General features: G+C 36.2%; 2 protein-coding genes across 7 annotated transcripts in view; one reads left to right on the top strand and one right to left on the bottom strand.

Moving 5' to 3' along the window:
- Positions 1-22244, bottom strand: part of LOC139982824 (uncharacterized) — a 220871-nt gene that overhangs the window by 92033 nt on the left and 106594 nt on the right. For 5 of the 6 annotated variants that reach the window (XR_011798390.1, XM_071995958.1, XM_071995950.1 and 2 more), the window contains exons 6-12: positions 18484-18621; positions 11239-11394; positions 4445-4588; positions 3420-3719; positions 1363-1677; positions 778-845; positions 85-313 (exon numbers count right to left, since the gene is read on the bottom strand). Coding sequence is in view for 5 of the 6 variants with exons in the window: in XM_071995958.1 (XP_071852059.1) it covers positions 85-313; positions 778-845; positions 1363-1677; positions 3420-3719; positions 4445-4588; positions 11239-11394; positions 18484-18621 (1350 nt within the window). In the remaining variant the exon portion in view is untranslated. The remainder of the gene's footprint in view (positions 1-84; positions 314-777; positions 846-1362; positions 1678-3419; positions 3720-4444; positions 4589-11238; positions 11395-18483; positions 18622-22244) is intronic. The other variant, XM_071995967.1, reaches the window with a different exon arrangement.
- Positions 18648-21283, top strand: LOC139983102 (uncharacterized). The gene is made up of 2 exons (XM_071996461.1): positions 18648-20039; positions 20571-21283. Exons 1-2 carry the CDS (start codon positions 19776-19778, stop codon positions 21126-21128), a joined length of 822 nt encoding a protein of 273 aa, XP_071852562.1. The 5' UTR covers positions 18648-19775; the 3' UTR covers positions 21129-21283.

The raw sequence follows: 22244 nt of genomic DNA, 5'->3' as shown, positions 1-22244 counted from the left end.
GTTACAGCATTACACATGAAGCAATATTTTCATTCCAGTTTCCATTACAGAAAATCCTCAAACAAGTAATTGTTGAGACCTTACCTGGCACTGTTACTGCCATAGATGCTTCACTGAGAGGGCTTTCCTGATCTGTTGTAAGGGAAACCATGAAGGTGTATTTCTCTCCTGGCTCAAGTCCTTCAACGGTAGTGTACATTGTACTTCCAGAGACTGTTGTTATTCTCTGTGGATCATCACTACTACCATCCACCTTGTAGTAGATAGTATAACTAGTTATCCCAGTACTGCAAGTGATATCATTATCAACAACCTATTGATCAAAGATGGAAACTTGCAATATTGTTGCAAAATTATAGCATTGAAGAAACTGCATCATCTATGTAATAATTTAGTATTTATGACTAAGTTTATAGTGTCCTCATTGTATTGGCTAGATGAGTCAGAGAAGAGATGAGGCTAAAATAAATTACATGAGATATGATGGGAAGGCTAAGTAAGGTTAGGTTTGGGAAGCTAGAACCAATAGAAATGATCGAAGGGAAGGGAAGAAAAGGGTAGGGAAGTATCTTTCTCAAGTATCACTTGTCACTAAAGGATTACATCCTTAATCCAGATATTTTCCTTCTCTTGTACTCTGTATCCTTCACTCAGTAGCTCAATTATGCCTGGCTTGTTTCTCACTAGGCTGTTAAGCACATGGTGTAGCACATCTATATAATGTAGTCACTTTACGATTCCTATTATTAACAGCATCTTCATACATTTTTAGCATACCTGCCAGGTAACATTCAGTTGGTTCAAGTCTGTTACTGTTGCCATTACAGCTGTAGGAGTAATGCGTACTGTAAATAACAGAAATGAAACAAGGCGAGGGCACAATGAGTTTCTGAGTGTAAGATAAACATGTGGGAACTTTCCTATCATCAACATATTGATTCCCCTTAAAAGAAAAAGAAAACCTGTGGCAACTTCACCTGTAATTGCTAAAAAACTGTCCAGAATGCTTTAAATATTCCTAATTTCTACAATCTTCTAACATATTCCTGTGTTGCATATCCTTACCAAGACATTGTTAAAACTGCTGTTGGTAATTGTGTATGATTACGTATTGTTTATTCATATTAATTGATCTGTGTTTATAGCCTGATCAACTGGTTACTATTTTGTCTGTCAACAAAATTGCATGTCATATTATACTTACAACTTCATCACTATTTGACCATTTTACGATCATGGTGACCTCCTTATCATTTGACCATTCTACGATCATGGTGACCTCCTTATAACTTCAAACAACTATAGAAACGAAATGAAATCTGAATAACAACAAAAATGATGAGATTAATGATCACAACTTACCATCACACAATGTCTTCACAGTAATAGGTGGACCCATAGGACCCTCACCCATGTCCCCTTCCCTAACAGCTGATACACTGAAGGCATAAATAGTATCCTCTTCTAGATTGGTCTGTGTGTACTGTAGCAGTTGACTGGATTCTATGATAGTAACATTACTCCAGCTATCAGTTGCATTCTTCCTGTAGTGCACAATATAACTAACCACTGGTGGATCCCCGACATCAGTTTCTTCATCCCAGGCTCTCCATTTAATGGTTATAGAGGTCTCGGACATATTGACTATTTCAGGCGATTCACTGATGATAGGAAGATCTGAATAGAAATGACAACATAACATTAAACTACACTAGAAGTGGAGTGTGCAAGCCACAACATGACTGTTCCCTCCCCCTCGCCACCTTTTTTGTGAAATTCAGATACTGCTAAGCAACATGCTTTCTTATTGACTATATAAATACTGCAACAACTACTGTGCAATAAAATTAAAGGCTTGGTAGTAGTAAAGCAAAAATTGTTTAGATCTGAACAAATTGCCTCTGCATATCTGATTTCCAATGAAAAGATTGAGGAAATACTAGGCTAGACGGCCGTTTCCTTATATTATTTCTTTGTATTTGTACTATCAAGTGAGCAACTCATGCTGTAGCATTCGCTAATAATTTTGCTTCTTGTTTATAAGTTGATACCAATGATGCAACATTTTACCGCCCCAGTCTGTGAGAATGGGACAAGAGCTTGATATTTTGTTGTAGTTATCAGTGTTGTCAGTGAGAGATGAAATCACATGATACTTGCAGAGCTACTCTTAAATAGTAGCGACTACAGAACATGTGTAGTTGAAGAGAATGATACCAATGTTTCTAAGTATATTTATTTTGGTAAAAATTAACATTTATACCTCTGCTCTAGTATGTGTCTTTGGCAGCCAGTATAACACAGAATGTTCTACATTACTATTTAGAAGTAAGAACTTTGATAATGAGACATTCAGCAAACCAAGACAAGATTTGTCCATTTCTAAAATGACAATTTTAGCTACACATACCCAAAAGAGCAAGGTTAGTAAAAGCATTAACACTTTTAGTTCAAGTTTCACATTTTTTGGGGGGCCGTTTAGCATTTTTAAAGACCTATAAGAAGATATTAAATGTTAAATTAAAACTGATGACATAGGCAGTACCATACCTTCATGAAGGTTACACAAGTCACAGGCATACTGTAAGCTCAGAGCCAGTGACTAATTGATTATCTCTGAAGGCAATTAATAAACCAGTTTTAACAGCTAGAACAATTAGTATTCTCCAATTGTCCTTCCCAGAAGCAAATTTTTAAAATAGTTGCAATCAAATTACCTGATTGGTTATTTATACCAGGATTTAAGTACAGGGTATTATACTTGACATGCCAATAAACCAAGAAGAAGAAAAATCAAACAAAAGTTATTTGATCAAGTCATCACCAGATTTGTTCAAGTCACTCAAAAATTCTTAAAGATGCCATAAACTACCCAATGCATTATCGGTATTTTAGATTGCTATCAAAACTTTTGAGGATCTTTACAATATATATTACAAAGTTATCATGTTTATTCTGCATTGAGTAGAATCACTATGAAGAACAGAAAATCTCATAGCCATGTATGGTATTCTTCAGAAATAAGAGGCAGACAATTCCTAAGCCTATTTCTACGATCCAACATTTCCTAGATCTCTGAATGAGGCACCCATATCACTTTGTTTCTAAAAATTGTTTGCTATATTTAATTGCTTCAACCAAATAGTCAGCAAGAGAAGCACATACAAATGTAAACAATTCAGCATATAAAATCATAACTCAACAGTGTTTAGCTACATGGTTAGCCCTTATAGAGTAGTTGTTGCCACCTTCAGAGGGTTTTTTGTGTGTAATATTTGACATCAAAGCTAGTATCATTTGAAAATGGCAAGGGTTGTAATTTTAGTTTAAATAAAGCAAAATGCACTTGATTTTAATCTTAAGAGTTGGAATATTAGCAAGTACTAATGCAATCAATGTAAATATAACAGTTATCTTACCATATTGGGACAAGGTTGTGTTTAGCCAGGCAAACCCTGTACTGTGTGGTATCACACAATAGTATGTGTCCCCAGCTTGAGCATCGGTGGTTGTAAAAAGTGATCCTCTCTGAACGAAACCAGTCCTATTGCTAGTTTCAGTAAAGTTACTTGTTGTCTGTAATAATGTAGAACTGTTATCCATAGATTGGGACAGGAAAACTGTGTACTTTGGAGAGCTCACCTGTATCTCCTCAACCCAACATATAACTGACCACTGTGTACCTGGATTGGTTTTATTGACAGTAACATTAATAATTTCTGTAATGGAAGGAGGAAAAGGCCCTATAAATTAAACCAAAATATGATAGCCAGTACCATTGTAGTAATGACCATAATGTAATTGAAATGGATGATTAGTTGCTACCATACCTGTTTCAAGTTTCCTTGTCATGCTGTGGTAATTAGGTCAAATGAGATATAATTTCCTAAGAATAACATCTTTGACTGTCTAAAAACTATGACCAAAGCAAGAAATGGCCATGATGTTACTCACATTACCTTACAGGATACTCACCAGCTGTCAGAACAGACCAATGACTCATACAATATTAGGGCATAAGGATACCTGTAGTGACATTATCTTGTGAAACATAACAAATTTACAAACTTGAAATCCACCAGCATGGGGAAATTCATTCATAATGAATGATGCTCTTTGTGCTGCTACACGCTATCAACAAACTAGGACTGCATTTGCCTGCAAATACGCAGTATTGTAGTGCATCTGGAGTGCTTGCAGTATTATGAAGAACTATTTGGTTGTTCATGGTGTTAATTTTTGGGTGGACAACACACCAGGTACCTACAAAGTGAGGGAGCTTGCGAGCACCGGCTCATAATAAACTGGCTATGCAGCTAGCCTCTGAAACTGCAATGTAAAGAGACTATATGAAACTTTAAGTTTTAACGAACAGTCATGCAGGTATCGTTCACTGGGCCAGTAATTCCAATATTGTAGCGTGCACAAGTACTACAATAATTACCTTCCTGACATCTGGATGGAGGGGAATCAATCCATGCATGATGCTTGCAGCATCCAACACATTCTCCTGTTACTCTATCACATGCATCAGAGTCACATCGACACTCCTCTCTGCAGTTATCACCAAAGAACCCAGCTTGACATTCTGAAATGAGAGGTGGCATTAATATACTGAGGTAGAAAGTGTCAGTATGGTAACTTGCTCATTTATATGAGATGAATAGGGGCTTCTATAACAGCCTTAATGGGCTTAAATCAAAGCAGGCAGGTTACAAAATAAGATCAGTGATTGGTACTCTCGCATTTCCCATCTGTAAATGGTACTTACCTGTTCAGATGAATTAGTGGAATGGTTTATATATAGTCAGTAGACTATTCACAACCATTTATACCTAATCCTCCACCGACACATGGTTGAACTAGTGGACATGGTATGAAGTACATAAGTTCTAACAAAGCTGAACAGCTGAGGGATTTTGGGACCACCTGATTTTTATTCTTGTTGTGCCTTTACTCCTTCTAAAAAACTAAAGCTACTATTCCTATTTTTATAATTCACACTAATTAATATAAATTTATTCATTTTAGTGATTCAAACAATTAAACTTGGAACCTGACAATAGCTATCAGGGGCATAGCCAGTATGAAGCATTGTAAGCCCGCGCCTACACTTTTTTGGCCAAGTTATCTTTTTTTAAAAACACCCATAGTTCAAATCCATAAGCTTGATGGACGAGTTTAAGAGTCTAGACAGGAAAAAACTATTGAAAAGAACGTAGCAAGAGTATGGCTAAATTAGGTGACCTATTCTTCTGTCATCTAAGCTGTCATTTCTATCGCGTGCCGTTTCATTCAACACTCTACCCGCCGAAAAAGACTAGGATCCAATGTTGTCATTTTTATAACATCTAGTTATGAACCAGCTTATGCAGATATTATTTCAGTTGAGAAACATTCCACAGTCAAATACGCCTATTGTTGATTAACAGACTTTTTAGAGCTGTAGCACCTTGTTGCCTGTTGTTGTCACGATGGGCGTTCCAAGTTCCAATACAGCCTTTTCGATACCAGCTTCTCTTGGGTACATTCACTATGTTCTACATCGGCGTCATTTTCATCAAATTGTGAGTACTTATGCTCACTAGGGTTGAGCCTACATTTCACTACATATTATTATCACAACATTCTCACATTCATATTTGTGCTTGTTAACTCAGAATTGCATAATATTTCAGCGTTTGTTTCATTTCATTTCATTTATTTGTTTTTTCTCAATATACGGTACATTGTATGTCATACAAACGTTTACAGATATGAAATTGAGTATAAAGAGAAAGGAAGTGATCTAAAAACCTGAAAGGCTTATCGAGTAGAGCCACTCCCTAAAGAAGGAAAATAATTAAGTTATCAGAGTTAACGATATAAACAAACAAAGATTTCTAAAAAGTATTATGGATCAATAATCACTTATGTAAACCTCGCTGAATTGACTTTTAAAGGAACGTGGTGACTGAGAATCATTTTGTATATGATCATGATGATTAAGTAGATAATTCCAGCAAGTGTTTGCCTGATAACGTATACTCTGTTTACCCAGGTTACTATGGGGAAAAAGTCTATGTATGTGACCAGCCTGTCTTGTATTATAATCATGGATTTCCCTATTAACAGTGAATAAATTTTTACATGTGGGCGGATTATACCCATTAATAGAGCGATAAGCGAATGTAGCAAGATGAACTTTCACAAGGTCCGGTAATTTCAGTAGCTTAAGTGAGGCAAATAATTTACTAGTATGATCGTTATAGTCGGCAGAAGATATATGTCGAATAGCCCTTTTTTGAAGTACAAAAAGTTTCTTAATGTTATAAGCAGCCGTGCCAGACCAAACTGTAATGCAATAAGTAAGGTGAGGATAAATTAAAGTAAAATATAAAGAACGAAGAATATGTTTTGGTAAGTAGTGCTTCAATTTGGAAAGAATCCCAACGCCACAAGAAATATTTGTTGATATTGTATTTATGTGATGACGCCATGTCAGACCAGAATCAATAGTTACCCCTAGAAAAGTGGTAAAACGCACTTTTTTTAGACTACTACCATGCATCTGTATGTCAGACAGAATATTCCTATTCCTACCTTCATTGAAAACAACATATTTTGTCTTACCTACATTAAATAAGTTTGTTAGCTGAAAACCAAGCATGAAATTCATCAAGCACATGACAAACTCTAGCCCTCATTTCCACAGGATCCAAGCCAGAGAAAAAAATATTAGTATCATCAGCAAATGATATGATAGTACAATTATCTGACACATGACAAATATCATTTACATATATTATAAAAAGCAAGGGCCCCAATATAGATCCTTGTGGAACCCCACAAACAACATTCATGCAATCAGAATCCGTATGAAGACAATTTGTAAATTGTTTTCTGTTTGATAAATAGCTTCTAATCCAGTCTAGTCCTGTGCCTCTTATGCCATAATGTGACAATTTCATAAACAAAATACGGTGATCAATTGTATCAAACGCTTTGGACAAGTCCAAGAATACACCGACGGAAGTCATTTTATTATCTATGGCATCATACAATACCTCCAAGGCCTCAGTCAAAGCAAGTTCGGTTGAGTGTCCTGGCCGATACCCATATTGACTTTTGAACATAATATCATGTTTACTGATAAAATTATAAATACGATTATGAACTATTCTTTCAAAGATTTTAGAGAAGCCTGTTAGTACAGAAACTGGGCGATAATTACCTATAACATCATGATCCCCTTCTTTGTAAACAGGGATAACTTTCGCAATTTTTATATGATCTGGGACAGTACCAGTTGCTAAGGATAAATTTACAATGTGAGTAAGAGGGTGAACAACGTAATGTAACACCTTTCTTAGTATTGAAGGCTTTATGCCATCGAAGCCGGCAGATTTATCTGGTTTCAAACAAGCAAGTGCAACTTTAAATACTTCACTCTCATTTGCAGGAGACATATAAAGGGTTGAAGGATTTGAATTTCTTAGGTAATGATTTGGATTAGTGTCACTATGAATATCTGACGCTAAGTTGGGCCCAACATTTATAAAGAAATCATTGAATGCGTTTGTAATCTGCTTAGGATCATTGGTTTTACCGTTGCTGACTTTCATCGTGTCGGGAATAGACGACTTACTTTTTCTATTATGTAATACATCATTGATTATTGCCCAAGTACGTTTAGAATTGCCACTGCAACTATTGAACTTATCAGAATAATACCGAGTTTTCGAAATACGAATAATGTGGGTCAATTTATTACGGTAAGTACAAAACTTGTCGGAATTGTCCATATTGGGGTTTTTCAACATCTTGCGATTTGATTGCGTTTGATTGATTGTAAAATACCAGTCGTTATCCAAGGATGACGCTTTTTACGACGCTTTGAGTTACTGATATAAATATATGGAAAGCATTCATCATAAATATTTTGAAAAACTGTAATGAAATTGTAATAAGCTACGTTCACGTCCTCAATAGAACATATGAAATTCCAGTCGGTATTATGTATTAAATTATTAAAATACGTAGTATTCTTGTCGGAATAGTTCCTAGCGTAGTAGCCAGAATCAGATTTACTCTGTTCTACTGAAGTTTGAATGAAAACGGGGAAGTGGTCACTTATATTCGTTAGTAGTATGCCAGGCGTGATATCAGTAATATTGTTGGTGAATATATTGTCAATAAGTGAGGCCACGGTTCCACTTACTCGAGTAGGCTTGGAAATTGTAGGGAAAAAATTGTTTGAAAACACAGTGTTTATGAAGTCAGAAGTTCCATTTTTTAGTAAATCAATATTAAAATCCCCCATGATATAACCATGTTTGTTCTCACTAGATATTAAATTGAGTATAATATTTATATATTCATTGAATGTAGATGTCAAACCCTGTGGAGGTCTATAGACTACTCCACCGATTATATTATTCTTATTCATTGCTATTTCTATGAAAATGCTTTCTATCGCCTCATTGAAAAAAGATATGTCAGTCCTTTTTACAAACGTATAATTATTCGATATAAAAAGACCAACACCACCACCTCTCTTGCTATCCCTGTGACTTTCTATAAAAGTATATTGATCTACTTGTAACAAAGGTGATATTTGGTCACTTAACCACGTCTCACTGATGCCAATTATTGAGAACTCATGATTAAGAAGGGAAAGAAAGTCAATTATTGAGTTGAAGTTTTTGTTTAGGCTACGACTGTTTACATGAAACAGAGAGAATACATGAGGTTTACCAGTGAGTTGATTGAAGGAACCAATGTCAAAGTAGCGACAAAGACTAACAGGAACTTGTGAGTTTAGGTTTTGTGAGTCATAAAAATCATTATTCATGAACTGCGGACTTGGTCCATGTAGTGCCTCCAAAAAATCATTGTGATTTGAAAGATTTTGAAAGGGCAAACCAGAGTCACAAGAATCACAAATCCAAGAATTAAACCTATTACTGATACACCACGTATGACGAAAAGTACCACAATTTTCACATTTAACCTTATTATACGTTTCACTTATGATAAGATTACAATTTTCACAAACTAACATCACCTGTTTTCGATCAGAGTGATAAAAAGGAAGACAAAAAGTACAAAAATATGTAAATGTATACATCCTTTGGATTAATTGTTGATTTACAGTGTCATTTTCCAGTGCCAAAGAGCTAGAGACGCTTCAAGTTATTCAGCCCCCAGATTCGTTTCGTAAACTCGGTGTTGTTCTTGCTTACCAGTGCGATGACTTTCCCATCGTGTGACCATCGGTGGTGTTTTTCGTCGCCTGTAGTAGCTCTTGGTTCGCCTTCGTTAGGTCCTCCTGTATTACAAGGCGGGTGCCCTTCAATTTCCGCCTGTTCTTTATGCATAGTTCTCTGGTTTTGTAGTTCTGGAATTTGACGATTATTGCCCTGGGTTTACCCGGCTATTTCTTACCGATCCGATGCGACCTATCAATGTCTGTTGGATTCAGGTTGAGTCCCAGATGCTGTGATGCGAGGTCCATCATGATGACATCAGTATTTTCGTTCGGCTTCTCCTCCACACCAAACACACGAATGCAGTTTCTTCGGGAGTACTGTTCCAGCTGGTTCAATTGGTTGGTTGAGTTGTTGAGTTTGTCTGTCAATTCCGAGATCTCGTCCTGCATGGCTTTCAGTTCTGAAGAAGTTTTCTCGGCTTCCACTTCGATGTCATGTATTTTGCCAGAATTTATCTCGATCTGCTTCAAAAACTTATCCAGTTTTTTATCCAGAGCTCGATCAATACAAGCTTGCAGCTTTAGCTCGAAATCTTGGCTTGCGATTACTTTTGTAACCACTTGAGTGACAATCTCTGAGATTTCCTTTTCTTTCGTGTTGGAGCGTGTAGACATTGTTAGGAATCACCGGACCGATTTATGTCGATAACTGTCCCACAGGACTCTGAGCGATGATAATAAGTCCAATGGCTTCGATTGACGGCCTGTAGGATTCTATAGTTTGGAGCTTTGGGCCGAGGTACAGTAGTAGCAAAACACCGTAAGCTTAGGCTATGTTAGGATAACTTTTTCACTTCACCATTCCTTGAGCAAATTTTCTGATGCAGTTCTGCAGCTCAAAACAGCCAGAAAATGATAGGATTTTCAGTTAGGTCTTCCAAAGGCTCTATATAAGGGAGGATTCACATGATTTACCTTCCTCTTGATTGTGAGCTGATGAAAATTAGCGAAAATTTGCGAGTCTTATAATGTGTCGTTAAGTCCGTCCTTCAACTATTCAACTGTATTTTGGGGTTTTCAAAGCGATATTGAATGAGGTGTCTAAGCTTAGGCTATGTTAGGATAACTTTTTCACTTCACCATTCGTTGAGCAAATTTTCTGATGCAGTTCTGCAGCTCAAAACAGCCAGAAAATGATCAGATTTTCAGTTACGTCTTCCAAAGGCTCTATATAAGGGAGGATTCACATGATTTACCTTCCTCTTGATTGTGAGCTGATGAAAATTAGCGAAAATTTGCGAGTCTTATAATGTGTCGTTAAGTCCGTCCTTCAACTATTCAACTGTGTTTTGGGGTTTTCAAAGTGATATTGAATGAGGTGCCTCAAGTTAGCAAGAGGCCAGGGAACCAGAATGAACACTCAGGAAAGGCTGTTTCCGGCCATCTGGGGGGTTTGTAAAACCAAAAATGTTCTTGCACGCTCTGCGCCAACCGATGGTGGCGCTCCGCTCAGATAGTCATGCCTACAACTTTGAAAATCCTGGCTACACCCTGGCTAGATATTTTTAATATACACAACATTATATATGAGAGGGCAAATTGATAAATGTCTTTTTAGGAAAGTTACTCATGCTTTATCTGCTGACTGCATCTTGAAGACATCCAGAAAGGATGTATGGCACAAATGGACTATGTTTATAAGTAAACATCCACAATTAGTAGAGAAAGAAGTATGTTAACATTAATTAATAACATTAACTGGCATACGATTCAGTAATTTATCATAAAAAGCCAAAAATTCTTATTTTGTGCTACAATTATACTACCTGATCATCATCGATGTCAATATAACATTTGAATGGGAGCGTCATTCGTTATGTTCAATAACAACTTACATTAATAACTTATAATTAAGACACCTAATTAGTTAATTTATAGCTTTCTTTTGTATTGAATTCCAGATTTAAATCAATCCTGCACTTTCTTTGGGTTTTAAAGATGAATTTTCATGGAATGTGTCAGTATAGACTAGTGCACTAAGAAATTACCTTGACAGGACTGGCCATTTGGATCCAACATTGAACCTGGAGCACAGTTGTTATCTTCACATTGTCCTGAATCCTTATCACAAGCAGCATCACCAAGACACAGACATTTCTCTGTACATTGGTTACCATAGTAACCCATTGGACAAACATCAGGAACTATGGATAAATAATATCATCATATCACAATCAAGCTGCATGATTTACACATGTTTGTTTTTTTTATATTATCTGACTGTTTGGATGATATACCATTAGTCATAACATGATATTAATTCTAGGTAAATGTTTGTAAACAAGATCAATCAGAATGCAAAAATGCATTGTGGTTTTGATGATGTAACATGAGCAGTTTTCTTCATGAATCTGATCTTATGTATCGACAGGGTGTACAACATACTAGATCTTAGTAGTACAGTGCAAAGCAGTGTGATCTGACAAACAGTATATTCCCAAATGACACAAGTTGTCCTAAAATGACCATTGACCTCAACAACTGGCTTCTTGTACTAAATGTGATACATAAACGTACTAAATATGACATCTGTCCTTGTTGAAATATTGTGTAAAACATGGTTTTCACAATTTGACCCCTGGTGAATTTAAACTACCATTGACCTCCGCCCACAACATGAGGCTAATGTACTCAATGTGAGTACAATTACATACCAAATATGCGATCTGTCCTAGCTGCCTTTCCGACATTATGTTTAGGAAGGTGTGTTAGTGTACAGAGACAGGTAAGAGGGGAGTGAAGTAAATATTTGTCGTTTGTTGACTACAAATGACCTTTGACCTCCACCAAAAACAACAAGCTTCTTGACTTAATGTGGTACTTCTACACACCAAAAATGTGGTCTGCCCAAGTTTCCCTTCTTGAGATATCGTGTTTACAAGGTTTTCAAAATGTGACCCATGGTGACCGCAAATGACCTCTGACCTCCACATAAAACAATAGGCTTCTTGCACTCAATGTGGTCCTAATCTCATCCATTTGAAGGGTTTGTAAGAAATTTGAATCTGGGTCTACGTGTAATGGTAGTGGTACGGAATGGTTTGAAATTTGAATACTGTATATGGGCAATTCTGTGAAAACAGGGACATGACCCCAAAATTTCAAAATAATTTCTGCAGCCATTTTTGGCTTCTAATATACTATAAACACATGTAGGGTCTGGGTTATGTACTTTTTTCCAACTATACAATGTTCTTCTACCAAAAAATGTGAATACATGACTAATGTTGATTGTTGAGGGAATATTTGAGGAAATAGTATGGATATTTCAAAGTCTCAGATTTCCATATTTGAAAGCACCCTAAATAATTTTGATATATATGTATTGGTAGTGCCATTAGTGATATATTAAAATAATAATCACAATTCCCCCAAACATTTTTGGTTTGTAGGCATATATAGCTGTAACGACACAGAGCTGATTTGGGAGCGTAATGCGAGCTACCGAGAGACAAATTTTTCACTTTTTTTTTTCCACTAGAGCAGATAATTTCCTGCCATTTCATATTATGCTTCTAGTCCAAGTTAAGAGTATAATTATAGTTGAAAGAATCAGAAATGTACCTAGTTTATAGATATAAAGAGCCATTGAAAGTTGTAATGCGAGTTACCAGTAATGTGAGTTACCGCTGTAATGCGAGTTACCATATATTATTCCAATCTCACAAAGCACACTTGCAGTACTACTGATCAACAAAACAATAGAGCCCAATATATACTTTTATAAGGTGTGCAAGTAGGTACTTTTTGTACCCAGAATGCACTGCAACCTCCATTACATCACATGTGACCCTTAGGACAGTTTCAACAGACATTGATGATTTTATCACCTGACCATTGTGGAATCACAGACCTTCCAAGTTGCATTCAATTGTGACATCATCAAATGAGTAAAGTTAGCATATACTTTCTTGATTTTAACATTAGCATTTTTTCATGGGATATTAATTGCTTAATACTATATTTAGGACAAATTGTGAGAGCTTAGGCTTTATTAGTCTGTAGCCTATCACATAGTAATCTAGTATGTTCTAGGATGGGCAAATATTGTAAATCATGACCATTATAATGTGCCTAACATCTTGATGGAAATTAGTCTTGATATGAAAACTGATGCTGCCAAGGGTGTTGGTACCTAGGAATTAGTGGGGTGGGCAGAGGGGAGAGGGGGGGACGGGGAGTTTGCAGAGGGGAGGATTGGGGCCGCTGGGGGGGGGGGGGAAGGGGGCAGGGTTGCAGAGGCTTGGTCAGTTGGGATAGATTGGTGTGGTTTACCAAGTCAAATGCGTATTCCCCAAATATCATGATGTGCAAACCCCTTTCCCCAATATGAGTGTGTTATGTCACTACAATGTGAAAATCAACCTTTACTCCAAAGCATTTCAAATCCCCAAATTACACAAAATAGAGCAGGCCACCGGATTTCACAGGAACGAGGGATAGCTGGAAATGGCCGAACCCCAGGGATGACAAAACTTTCTATCGACGAAGCCAGATGATAAAGAAGTTGGGAACGCCTTTGATTGCTAATAGTCGTGGCCAATTCAAGTTTGCATCAACATTCTAATTTGATACAAAACACCATCCATTCAAGGTTATCTAAAATGGCCTACCATGATGCCCTCATACGGCATGATGAAACATCTAATGTGTTATTGTTGATCATGTCAATAGAATTAGGGACAAGGATTGTTTTATTAGTTTCATGCTTTTCCTAAGAACCCTAAGTACCAATTTTCAAAGGACCAATCACTAATCAACATGCCAAAGAAACTTTTCTTGTAATTCACTATAAGCTGTGAACCTGTTTAACTTTCAGTACATGTTTTCAGACATTAAAATGGAAGAAGAGAGCTACCAGTTTTGCTTGGATTAGCTGATTGGAAATTTGGATTGATAATTCAAGAGTGTACATCTTGTTAACCAACAATTCTTCAGTTGAATATTCTGGTTCAATCAGCTTCGATTATTATTGATATAATTGTCAGGATGTTTTGCTAATTGTTGTTAAAATGTTGTTTAAAGTTTTGGAAAGAGTTTTACGGTTTCTAAGAGTTCCCAAGTGTTTCAAAAATGGCTTTGGAGCACATCTCTTTCAAAGAATTTGATGAATAAAGAGCAAAATCGATGACTGGAAAAAGTGTAATGCGAGTTACCGTAATGCGAGTTACCAGACTTTCCCCCCCTCCATACCACACCTGAAGTTGTTTTATATTTTCTACTGCTGATATATAAACATCAGTAGGGTAGATATCTTGTACATGTATGCAATTGAAGAAATCATTCTTTGTTTGAGCACGGTGCCATTTTGTACCTGAGTCAATTTTTCAGGTGTCCTTTTTCCGTAATGCGAGTTACCGATATTTGGAAGCACACCATACATTAAGGGAACAGAATTATAATTCCTGATAATTTCATATTGTAGCTATGAATGTTGGGTATAACACCATAGAAAATTGAGGAGTTACACTAACCCATATTCAAGCCACAGCACTTGGATTATTAAAAAACAGGAAAAAGTGTAATGCGAGTTACCATGGAATCGCCCATATGCATGTCCAATGATTGAACGTTCTGGCGCAATGGTGTACTGAGTACGTACCAAATTAGTACAGCACATGTGGCAACGGCAAACCACAGGTGAATGTAAACAGCAAGCGGACTTGATAAGAAACTCACTCTTTCTTAAATGTGAACGTGTCATGTTCTCAATTGATAATCCTCTTCGCGGACTTAATATCAATGATTGCCCTTGTGTTCTTATATGTGAACAAGGCCTTTTCCATGCTCTTTTCTTTTGTTAGGCATGGCAAATTGATTACATAACACACAGGCTAACGTTCCAGGCTAATAACCTTGAAAGGTCAAGAAGAGGGAGGCTATGGGAACGTCACATCTTGTGTTATTAACAATGGTCATCTCTCTCAGTATTTTAGTATTTCTCAAGGTGTAAGACAGGGTTGTCCACTCAGTCCTTACCTCTTTATTTTATGTTCAGAATTTCTCACATTCATGGTTAAAACAAGCTGTCGTATCAAGGGCATATCTATTAATAACTATGAAATTCGAATTTCACAATATGCCTATGATACTGTTTTAGATGGTTCAAACGCTTCTCTTGTAGAGGTTGTCTTAATAATTTTTCTGCCGCTTCGGGTTGAAAAGTTAATTTCAGCAAATCATTCTTTTTTCCATTAGGTGCTATGGTTTCAAGGGTTCCCTGGTATTTTCATAAGTAAGGTTTTAATGTTAATCTTGGTCCTGTGAAATATATTGGTGTCACATTTACTACAAAGAATGAAGATTTCTTTTCGTTGAATTATCTTCCCAAATTATCCAGGCTCAAACAGTTACTTGGGATGTGGTCAAAACGTGACTTAACACCAACTGGTAAAATAACTGTAGTTAAGAGTTTGGCCATTTCGCAACTTGTTTTTCTTTTTAGTGTTCTACCAAATCCTCCTCTTAGTTTCATTACAGAGGTTGATATAATTTTGTATAATTATATTTGCAACAATAAACCTTATAAGATTAAATGGAGCACCCTTATTAATAAGAAAGTTAATGGTGGCTTTGATATGACAGATATTGAATCTTTCATTAAAAGTCTAAACTGTTGCTGGGTAAAACGGTATTTAGCCCCTCAGAGAGGAAACTGGAAAATATTTTATGATACCTAAAACAGTTCGGTGGTGCTTTTCTTTTTAAATGTAATTTCAATAAGGAGGCAGTTTCTTGTATATATTCTAATATTTTTTTTTTGCAGAGAAGTGTGTGAGGCTTGGGCTGACTTTAATTTTTATCATCCAGACAGTAATTACGGTAATGAAATCATTTCAAACAACAGTCATATATTGGCTAACAATAAAGTGATTTTCCATAATAATCTTTAAATCACTGAACAATTCATGTGAAAGATTTCATTAAAAATGATGGCTCGGTAATTCCATATAACACGTTTCGAGAAAAAATATATATTAGAAATTTTCCTTTTACTTCATACTTTGGTCTCATTCACGCCATTCCTAGTTATTGGAGGGGGTACCATGATTCTGTTTGCCCCCATTGAGTGAAAATAACTTTAATATGTGCATGCGCACACATAAAATAACCAAAAATGTTTATAATAAGCTACTTACAGGTCTCTGCACGCCCCAGTTGTCTATTATGAAGTGGCAAGCTATGAATTTTCCAGTGAAAATAGATTGGAATGATATTTTTAGGCTTCCTTATATGGCTGTGAATGACCCCAAAGTATCTTACAATTGCGTTTCCTTCATCGTATTTTAGGCATGAATAGCTTGCTTTATAAAATGAAAATGGTCAATTCTCTACTTTGCTTATTTTGCAAGAATGCCAATGAAACACTAATACATTTGTTTTATAATTGTAGTCTCGTTGAGCGATTCTGGGAGGCAGTGAATTCAAATTGCATGAAAATCAATTATACTTTTAATTTGACCAATATTTGTTATGGTGATTTTGGTGATACGGGTAATCCTGTGAACTTTTTTATTTTGCATGCTAAAAAGTATATTTATACATGTAGGTTGAATAACAAAATCCCAGATGTGCACGAATTTTATTTAAGTTTCGCTTTCGACTTGACGTTCACTATTTCATTTCTAAGCAAAACAACAATTTGTGTAACCTTAACATATTTCTTTAGGTAAGCTTCTCATGTTAGTCTTTTTGCTGATTCTTTTTTATTATATGTTACGGTATTGTAAATAAATACAGTGGAAAAAAAAAAATAAACACAGCAAACATTTTCGCCCCCCCCCCAAAAAAAAAGAAGCAAAAAAATACAGAAGAGGGAGGCGAAAAATGAAGGGCAGTCTTACTAAAGGGCGGATTTTCAAATGAGTGCTATAATACAATGATATATTATTATAGTTATTACAGTTATTACACTTGTAACATTGAACATTGACATGTAAAAATTAAGCATTGATTGCCCATATAAACCATTTTAGAAGTGCTTCTCCTAACTAACTTCAAAGTTGCTTAAGCCTAGTACAGCTTTAACAAAAATATATTTTGGTGCATAGTTGTATGTTTATTTTTTAGTAGTTTCCTACAGGAGTAAATGCAAGTACATGCAACATTAATATCAACCTTATGCCGCATTATGTAGACACACTCAGAATGTTTCATAATTTTTCATCTTTTGACTAGTGTACATGGTGCTACAGATAATAAGCTTGCTTACAAGATTTAAAAGAGTTTGCCCACTTGTAATCTTACTGACATATCACATTAACAAAAGCTGCAGAGAACTTCCCAAATAACATCTAATTAAATACCAAGTTTGAAGTTCAAGCAAGCTCCGCACAGTGATTTTTTTATATACAGAAAATACATCACTAACTCTGGTAAATGTATTAGAGTACATAGATGGTCTGTGATGCTATCATGGTACAAGACCTTTTAATTATAAATCATTAAAATATGATACATTTGGAAGATTTGCTCAGCTGTACATATTGTCTATTAAATTAATTGAAAAATTAAATGTCTTTGTGGAAATACTATTTTCTTCTGTGGATAAGTGATTAAATATTATTCAGCTTGATTGACATGATGACATCATTCATTCTGCTTAATTTAATTGAAATCCATCAACATACAAATTGCTACCAGGATGTGGTTTTAACTTCAAGGTGCAGACGATGTCTACATTTTTTTGCCATCATCTTGGCCTTTGGAATATCCCTTGATTTACTTCCTTATTGTACAAATACATAGCTGTAAATTTGCGGTGGTAAGTTTCTGACAAATAGCTCCTGTGAGTGAACTATTTTAAGTCAACTTTGGGTTAAAATTCCATCAATGTGATCATCACACCGTGACAAAGGTACACATAATGAATGCACTGAGTAACAATAGAGTGTACAGTTCTATAGAGTTTGCTTGAACAAAGAGTATAGAAATTATAAAAGGAAGTGAAGGAGGAAATACAAGTTTCAACTGCTTGTAGTCAGTCTGAGTAAAAGCAATGCAAAGCGATTATTGGTATACATTTAAACCCTCCCTAATCAAATGTGTGAAGGTATATAATTGCACAGAAATAAACTTACAGGTGAGCATTTTACAACAGCTCGCTTGATATAACTAAATATGTGTAATGATTGTTTTATACATACATAAATACGATGACACAGAACTATTAATATGTACCTTATAAATACATATTACCTAACTGATGGTTCCAATGAAAGCATCCAACTTACTTTGACAATTATTCCCACTCCATGTAGCTTGGCAGCCTCCTGTGTTACATTCACCTGTAAATCTGTTACATCTGCCTTGATTGTTCTGACAGTGACAATCTTGTAAACAGCCAGCACCATATTTACCTCGTTCACACACTGTAAACAAAATGATATAAGAGTAGTAGTAACGATGGTTTAGGACAATCTATTGTTAAGGGATTATATTAATATTAATATTGTTATTAATATTTTTATGATTTTTTTTATGAATTTTTTTATGAATTTTTTTTATGAATTTTGATATGAATTTTGATATATGATTTTGATATATGATTTTTATATGTTTTATTGTTATCATTATGTTTTAGTAAAATAAATTGTATGATGTCATATGACAGAACGCCCTCTATTAACAAAGTTTTAGGCTTAAGTGCGCCCTCCTTTTCCAAAGTTTTGAGAGAGAAACATGACACGTTGGCAACAAGTTCTGACATGATTGGCATTTAACAGCGGGGGGTGTGTTAATGATTGAAAAGGTATCTTAATGAGGAGCTTAAGTAGAGTGCTCTTATGTAAGATGATAAGAATGATGGCGAAGCGGAAGTAAAGAAAGCTTTAGAAATGATTGCGACGGATTATTGTAAAAAACCAATAATCACTTTGAAAATGGGATGAGGGTCATTTTCACTATACGGGTTTATTTGTGTCATAAGGAGACAGACGGACGTAGCTTCATTATGAAAGCAATGATTAAGGGCGGATAAGGGTACCCACGTGTTTAACCCTATGTTTTTGATGGAAAAGGCTTATAGGCGTTTCATTGTTCTAAGATTAAAAACAGAGATATTGGTGTGTTGTAAAACCCTTTATTAGATCACTCTGCATCGAAGCATCTCACTGTTCACATCGTTCCTCGGCCAATCTCAACTCTTTGGACTTAGAATATTTTTGCTGTTCAACTATCTGAAATCTTTGGACTTAGAATATTTTTGCTGCTCAACTACCTGAAAAGTTCGGACTTAAAATATTTTTGCTGCTTCCAACCTCTCAAAAGTTTGGACTTAGAATATTTTTGCTGTTCAACAACCTGAAAAGTTCGGACTTAGAATATTTTTGCTGCTTCAAACCTCTCAAAAGTTTGGACTTAGAATATTTTTGCTGTTCAACTATCAGAAAGTTCGGACTTAGAATATTTTTGCTGCTTCAAACTTCTCAAAAGTTTGGACTTAGAACATTTTTGCTGTTTCAACTATCTTAAAGTTTGGACTTAGTCATTTTTACGGATTCTTGATTTGGACGACATTCATATCATGGCTTCCTCAATCGAAACTTCGACACTATGTACCGATGTGCGTCAAGGCTTGAAGAGACTGCGCCGTCAAAACGCAGTGCCTTTGGACTTGAACATTATTAAAATGGCCAAATTGGGAAAAGATGTAACGCCACCAACACCTCAAGACGAGGAAACCCGTCTACAATGGCCGAGCCCTACTAAGCGGTCGTCGCAGTCACCTCCACCAACGATATCGCCATTGACAGAGGGTTACGACGAAGCGGGTTGCAAACCAACGCATGTGAGTAAACCTGCTCTGTTTCATCTCGAAGGCAATACGCATGTACAGTTACATACATTTCGTGGCAAGGCTTACGTTACCATAAGACAATTTTATAGCAAGGATGGATGTGATGCATTACTACCGGGAAAATCAGGGCTTACTTTATCCGTCAAACAGTAGGGTGAACTAAAAATTTTAATTACGCGTATTAGTAATGCGTTGAAGGAAGTTGAAAAGAACCCTTTGCCTTCACGTTCAGTATATGAAAAACATCATTTACAACCTGAGAATGAAACTAACACGCTTGAAAAACCTTTCAAAATGATAGACTTATCTCGTTGGATGGGGAAGACATTTATCAGTCTACGTGAACACACACGATACAGTAAGTTTGGAAAATGTTATCCGACAAAGAAAGGTATAAATATAACGGGGGAGCAGTGGATGTGGTTGGAGAGTATTGTGCCTGACATTGACGAAAAGCTCGCAGCGATGATTGCTGATTGTAACAGGATTTAGTATTCACATGTTGTTCGTACTATGTTTCAGGATGAAACTGAAGTGATCTGGGTATTGGATTCGGATGAGGAGGCAGAACTGGAGACCCCGAGCGTGAATGCACGACAACCGGATGTAGTGGCCCCCAAAGTGTCTAGGCACATCAAGAGGCGAAACCCCAGATGCCAACCAAAGAGGCTGTTTGAAAAAGGCATCGTCGTAGATGAGGTCCAGACAACGACAACCGAACACGAAAAGATGATGCAACGTTTAGCAAAGAATGTGATTTGCCAAGAGCTTTGGCATACCATAAAACAAAAATGCGATGATTTGTGTTACGGATGTAGTGTGGACCATCCGAGTCAGATTGAGCACGACTGGTGTCTCATGGCCACGGACGATGACCGCCTCGCAATGTTCCTGGATGATTCCGTAAGAAACTTGGACATTGAACATATTTTTAAGACCAAAAGTCTGGTGGAATGTCGTGCATTGAAGATAAATATGCCACCAGAGGAATTGTGGATAAGTTATTATTGTGTGCATTGGGTATTACGTGAAAATGTTGATTTGTTAAGAATAATGTCAAGAATAAGTAATAATGATTAAAAATGTGTAACGTAAACAATACATAATTAAGATGTTAGTTAAAATAAATGTAAATGATTGTGTTGTAAGTAAAAGCTAAACAAATATTATCTTAAGCATTTTTTTTTTTTTTTTTTAAATTTTTAATCTCAATTACAGTCTATATACGACAGTTACACATTTGTTCGTTTGTCGTTTTTTGGCTTACAAGTCTCCGTAATTTTATTTTTATTTGTCAGGAATATTAAGCTACACCATCCCATCCCTCCCTCGCATGTTCCCCGTTCCCCCATTATTTCCCCTTCCCCTCCCCCCCCCTTACAAATGATATAGTACCAACACCTTGTAGCCATTTAGGATAATGATATCGAGGAGAGTTTATCATTCACTGTCCGCTCCTCTCATAACAAAGAACCTTGTCCCTCCCCCCACCATGGATGCAAACCACGAGGACTACTTGCACAAGATTTATTACGACCCCAACACCCTGCGAGTTATGGAGGGGTTAACAAACTTTACTCAGAAGTCAAAAAGGAAGGGGTGCATCAGCTTACCCGAAAGGCAATTCTTGACTGGATGAAAAAACAAAATACGTATACGCTACATAAAAGCTCAAGGAGACTTTTCTCTAGAAATAGAGTTTTGGTTAGTGCAATGGATCACCAATGGGAGATGGATTTGGTTGATTTAAGTTCCCTTTGCGGTACAATCGGGGGTTTAAATTTTTGTTAACGTGCATCGATGTCTTATCGAAGCACGCATGGGTAGTACCGATCAAAAATAAATCTGGTCCTACCGTATTGAACGCTATAAAAACCATGTTTTCCTCAGGCAGAATGCCATTACAAATTCATACTGACAGAGGTGGGGAATTTTTAAATAAAAACGTTCAAAGATTTTTAAAAGATAAAAACATTCATTATTTCACGACCAACAATGAAACTAAAGCTTCTGTCGTGGAAAGGTTCAACCGCACTTTGAAATCGAGGATGTGGAAAGACTTTACCTATCGCAATTCTCTGAAATACATCGCCGTTTTACCCAAACTCGTAAAAGGTTACAAACGTGCGTATCACAGATCCATTAAAATGCGACCCATAGACGTTTCAAAGGAAAATGAAGGACGGGTGTGGCAGA

This window comes from Apostichopus japonicus, chromosome 2 (assembly GCF_037975245.1).
Source record: "Apostichopus japonicus isolate 1M-3 chromosome 2, ASM3797524v1, whole genome shotgun sequence".
Classification (NCBI taxonomy): Eukaryota; Metazoa; Echinodermata; class Holothuroidea; order Aspidochirotida; family Stichopodidae; genus Apostichopus; species Apostichopus japonicus.
This window is presented reverse-complemented; position numbering and strand designations above follow the sequence as displayed.

What these genes read in the sequence shown, in the direction of transcription:
- LOC139983102 (XM_071996461.1), top strand. Translation starts at nt 19,776, where the DNA reads ATGGCTTCCTCAATCGAAACTTCGACACTATGTACCGATGTGCGTCAA. An exon ending in CGGGTTGCAAACCAACGCAT is followed by an intron (nt 20,040 to 20,570) that starts GTGAGTAAACCT and finishes ACTATGTTTCAG; the next exon opens with GATGAAACTGAAGTGATCTG.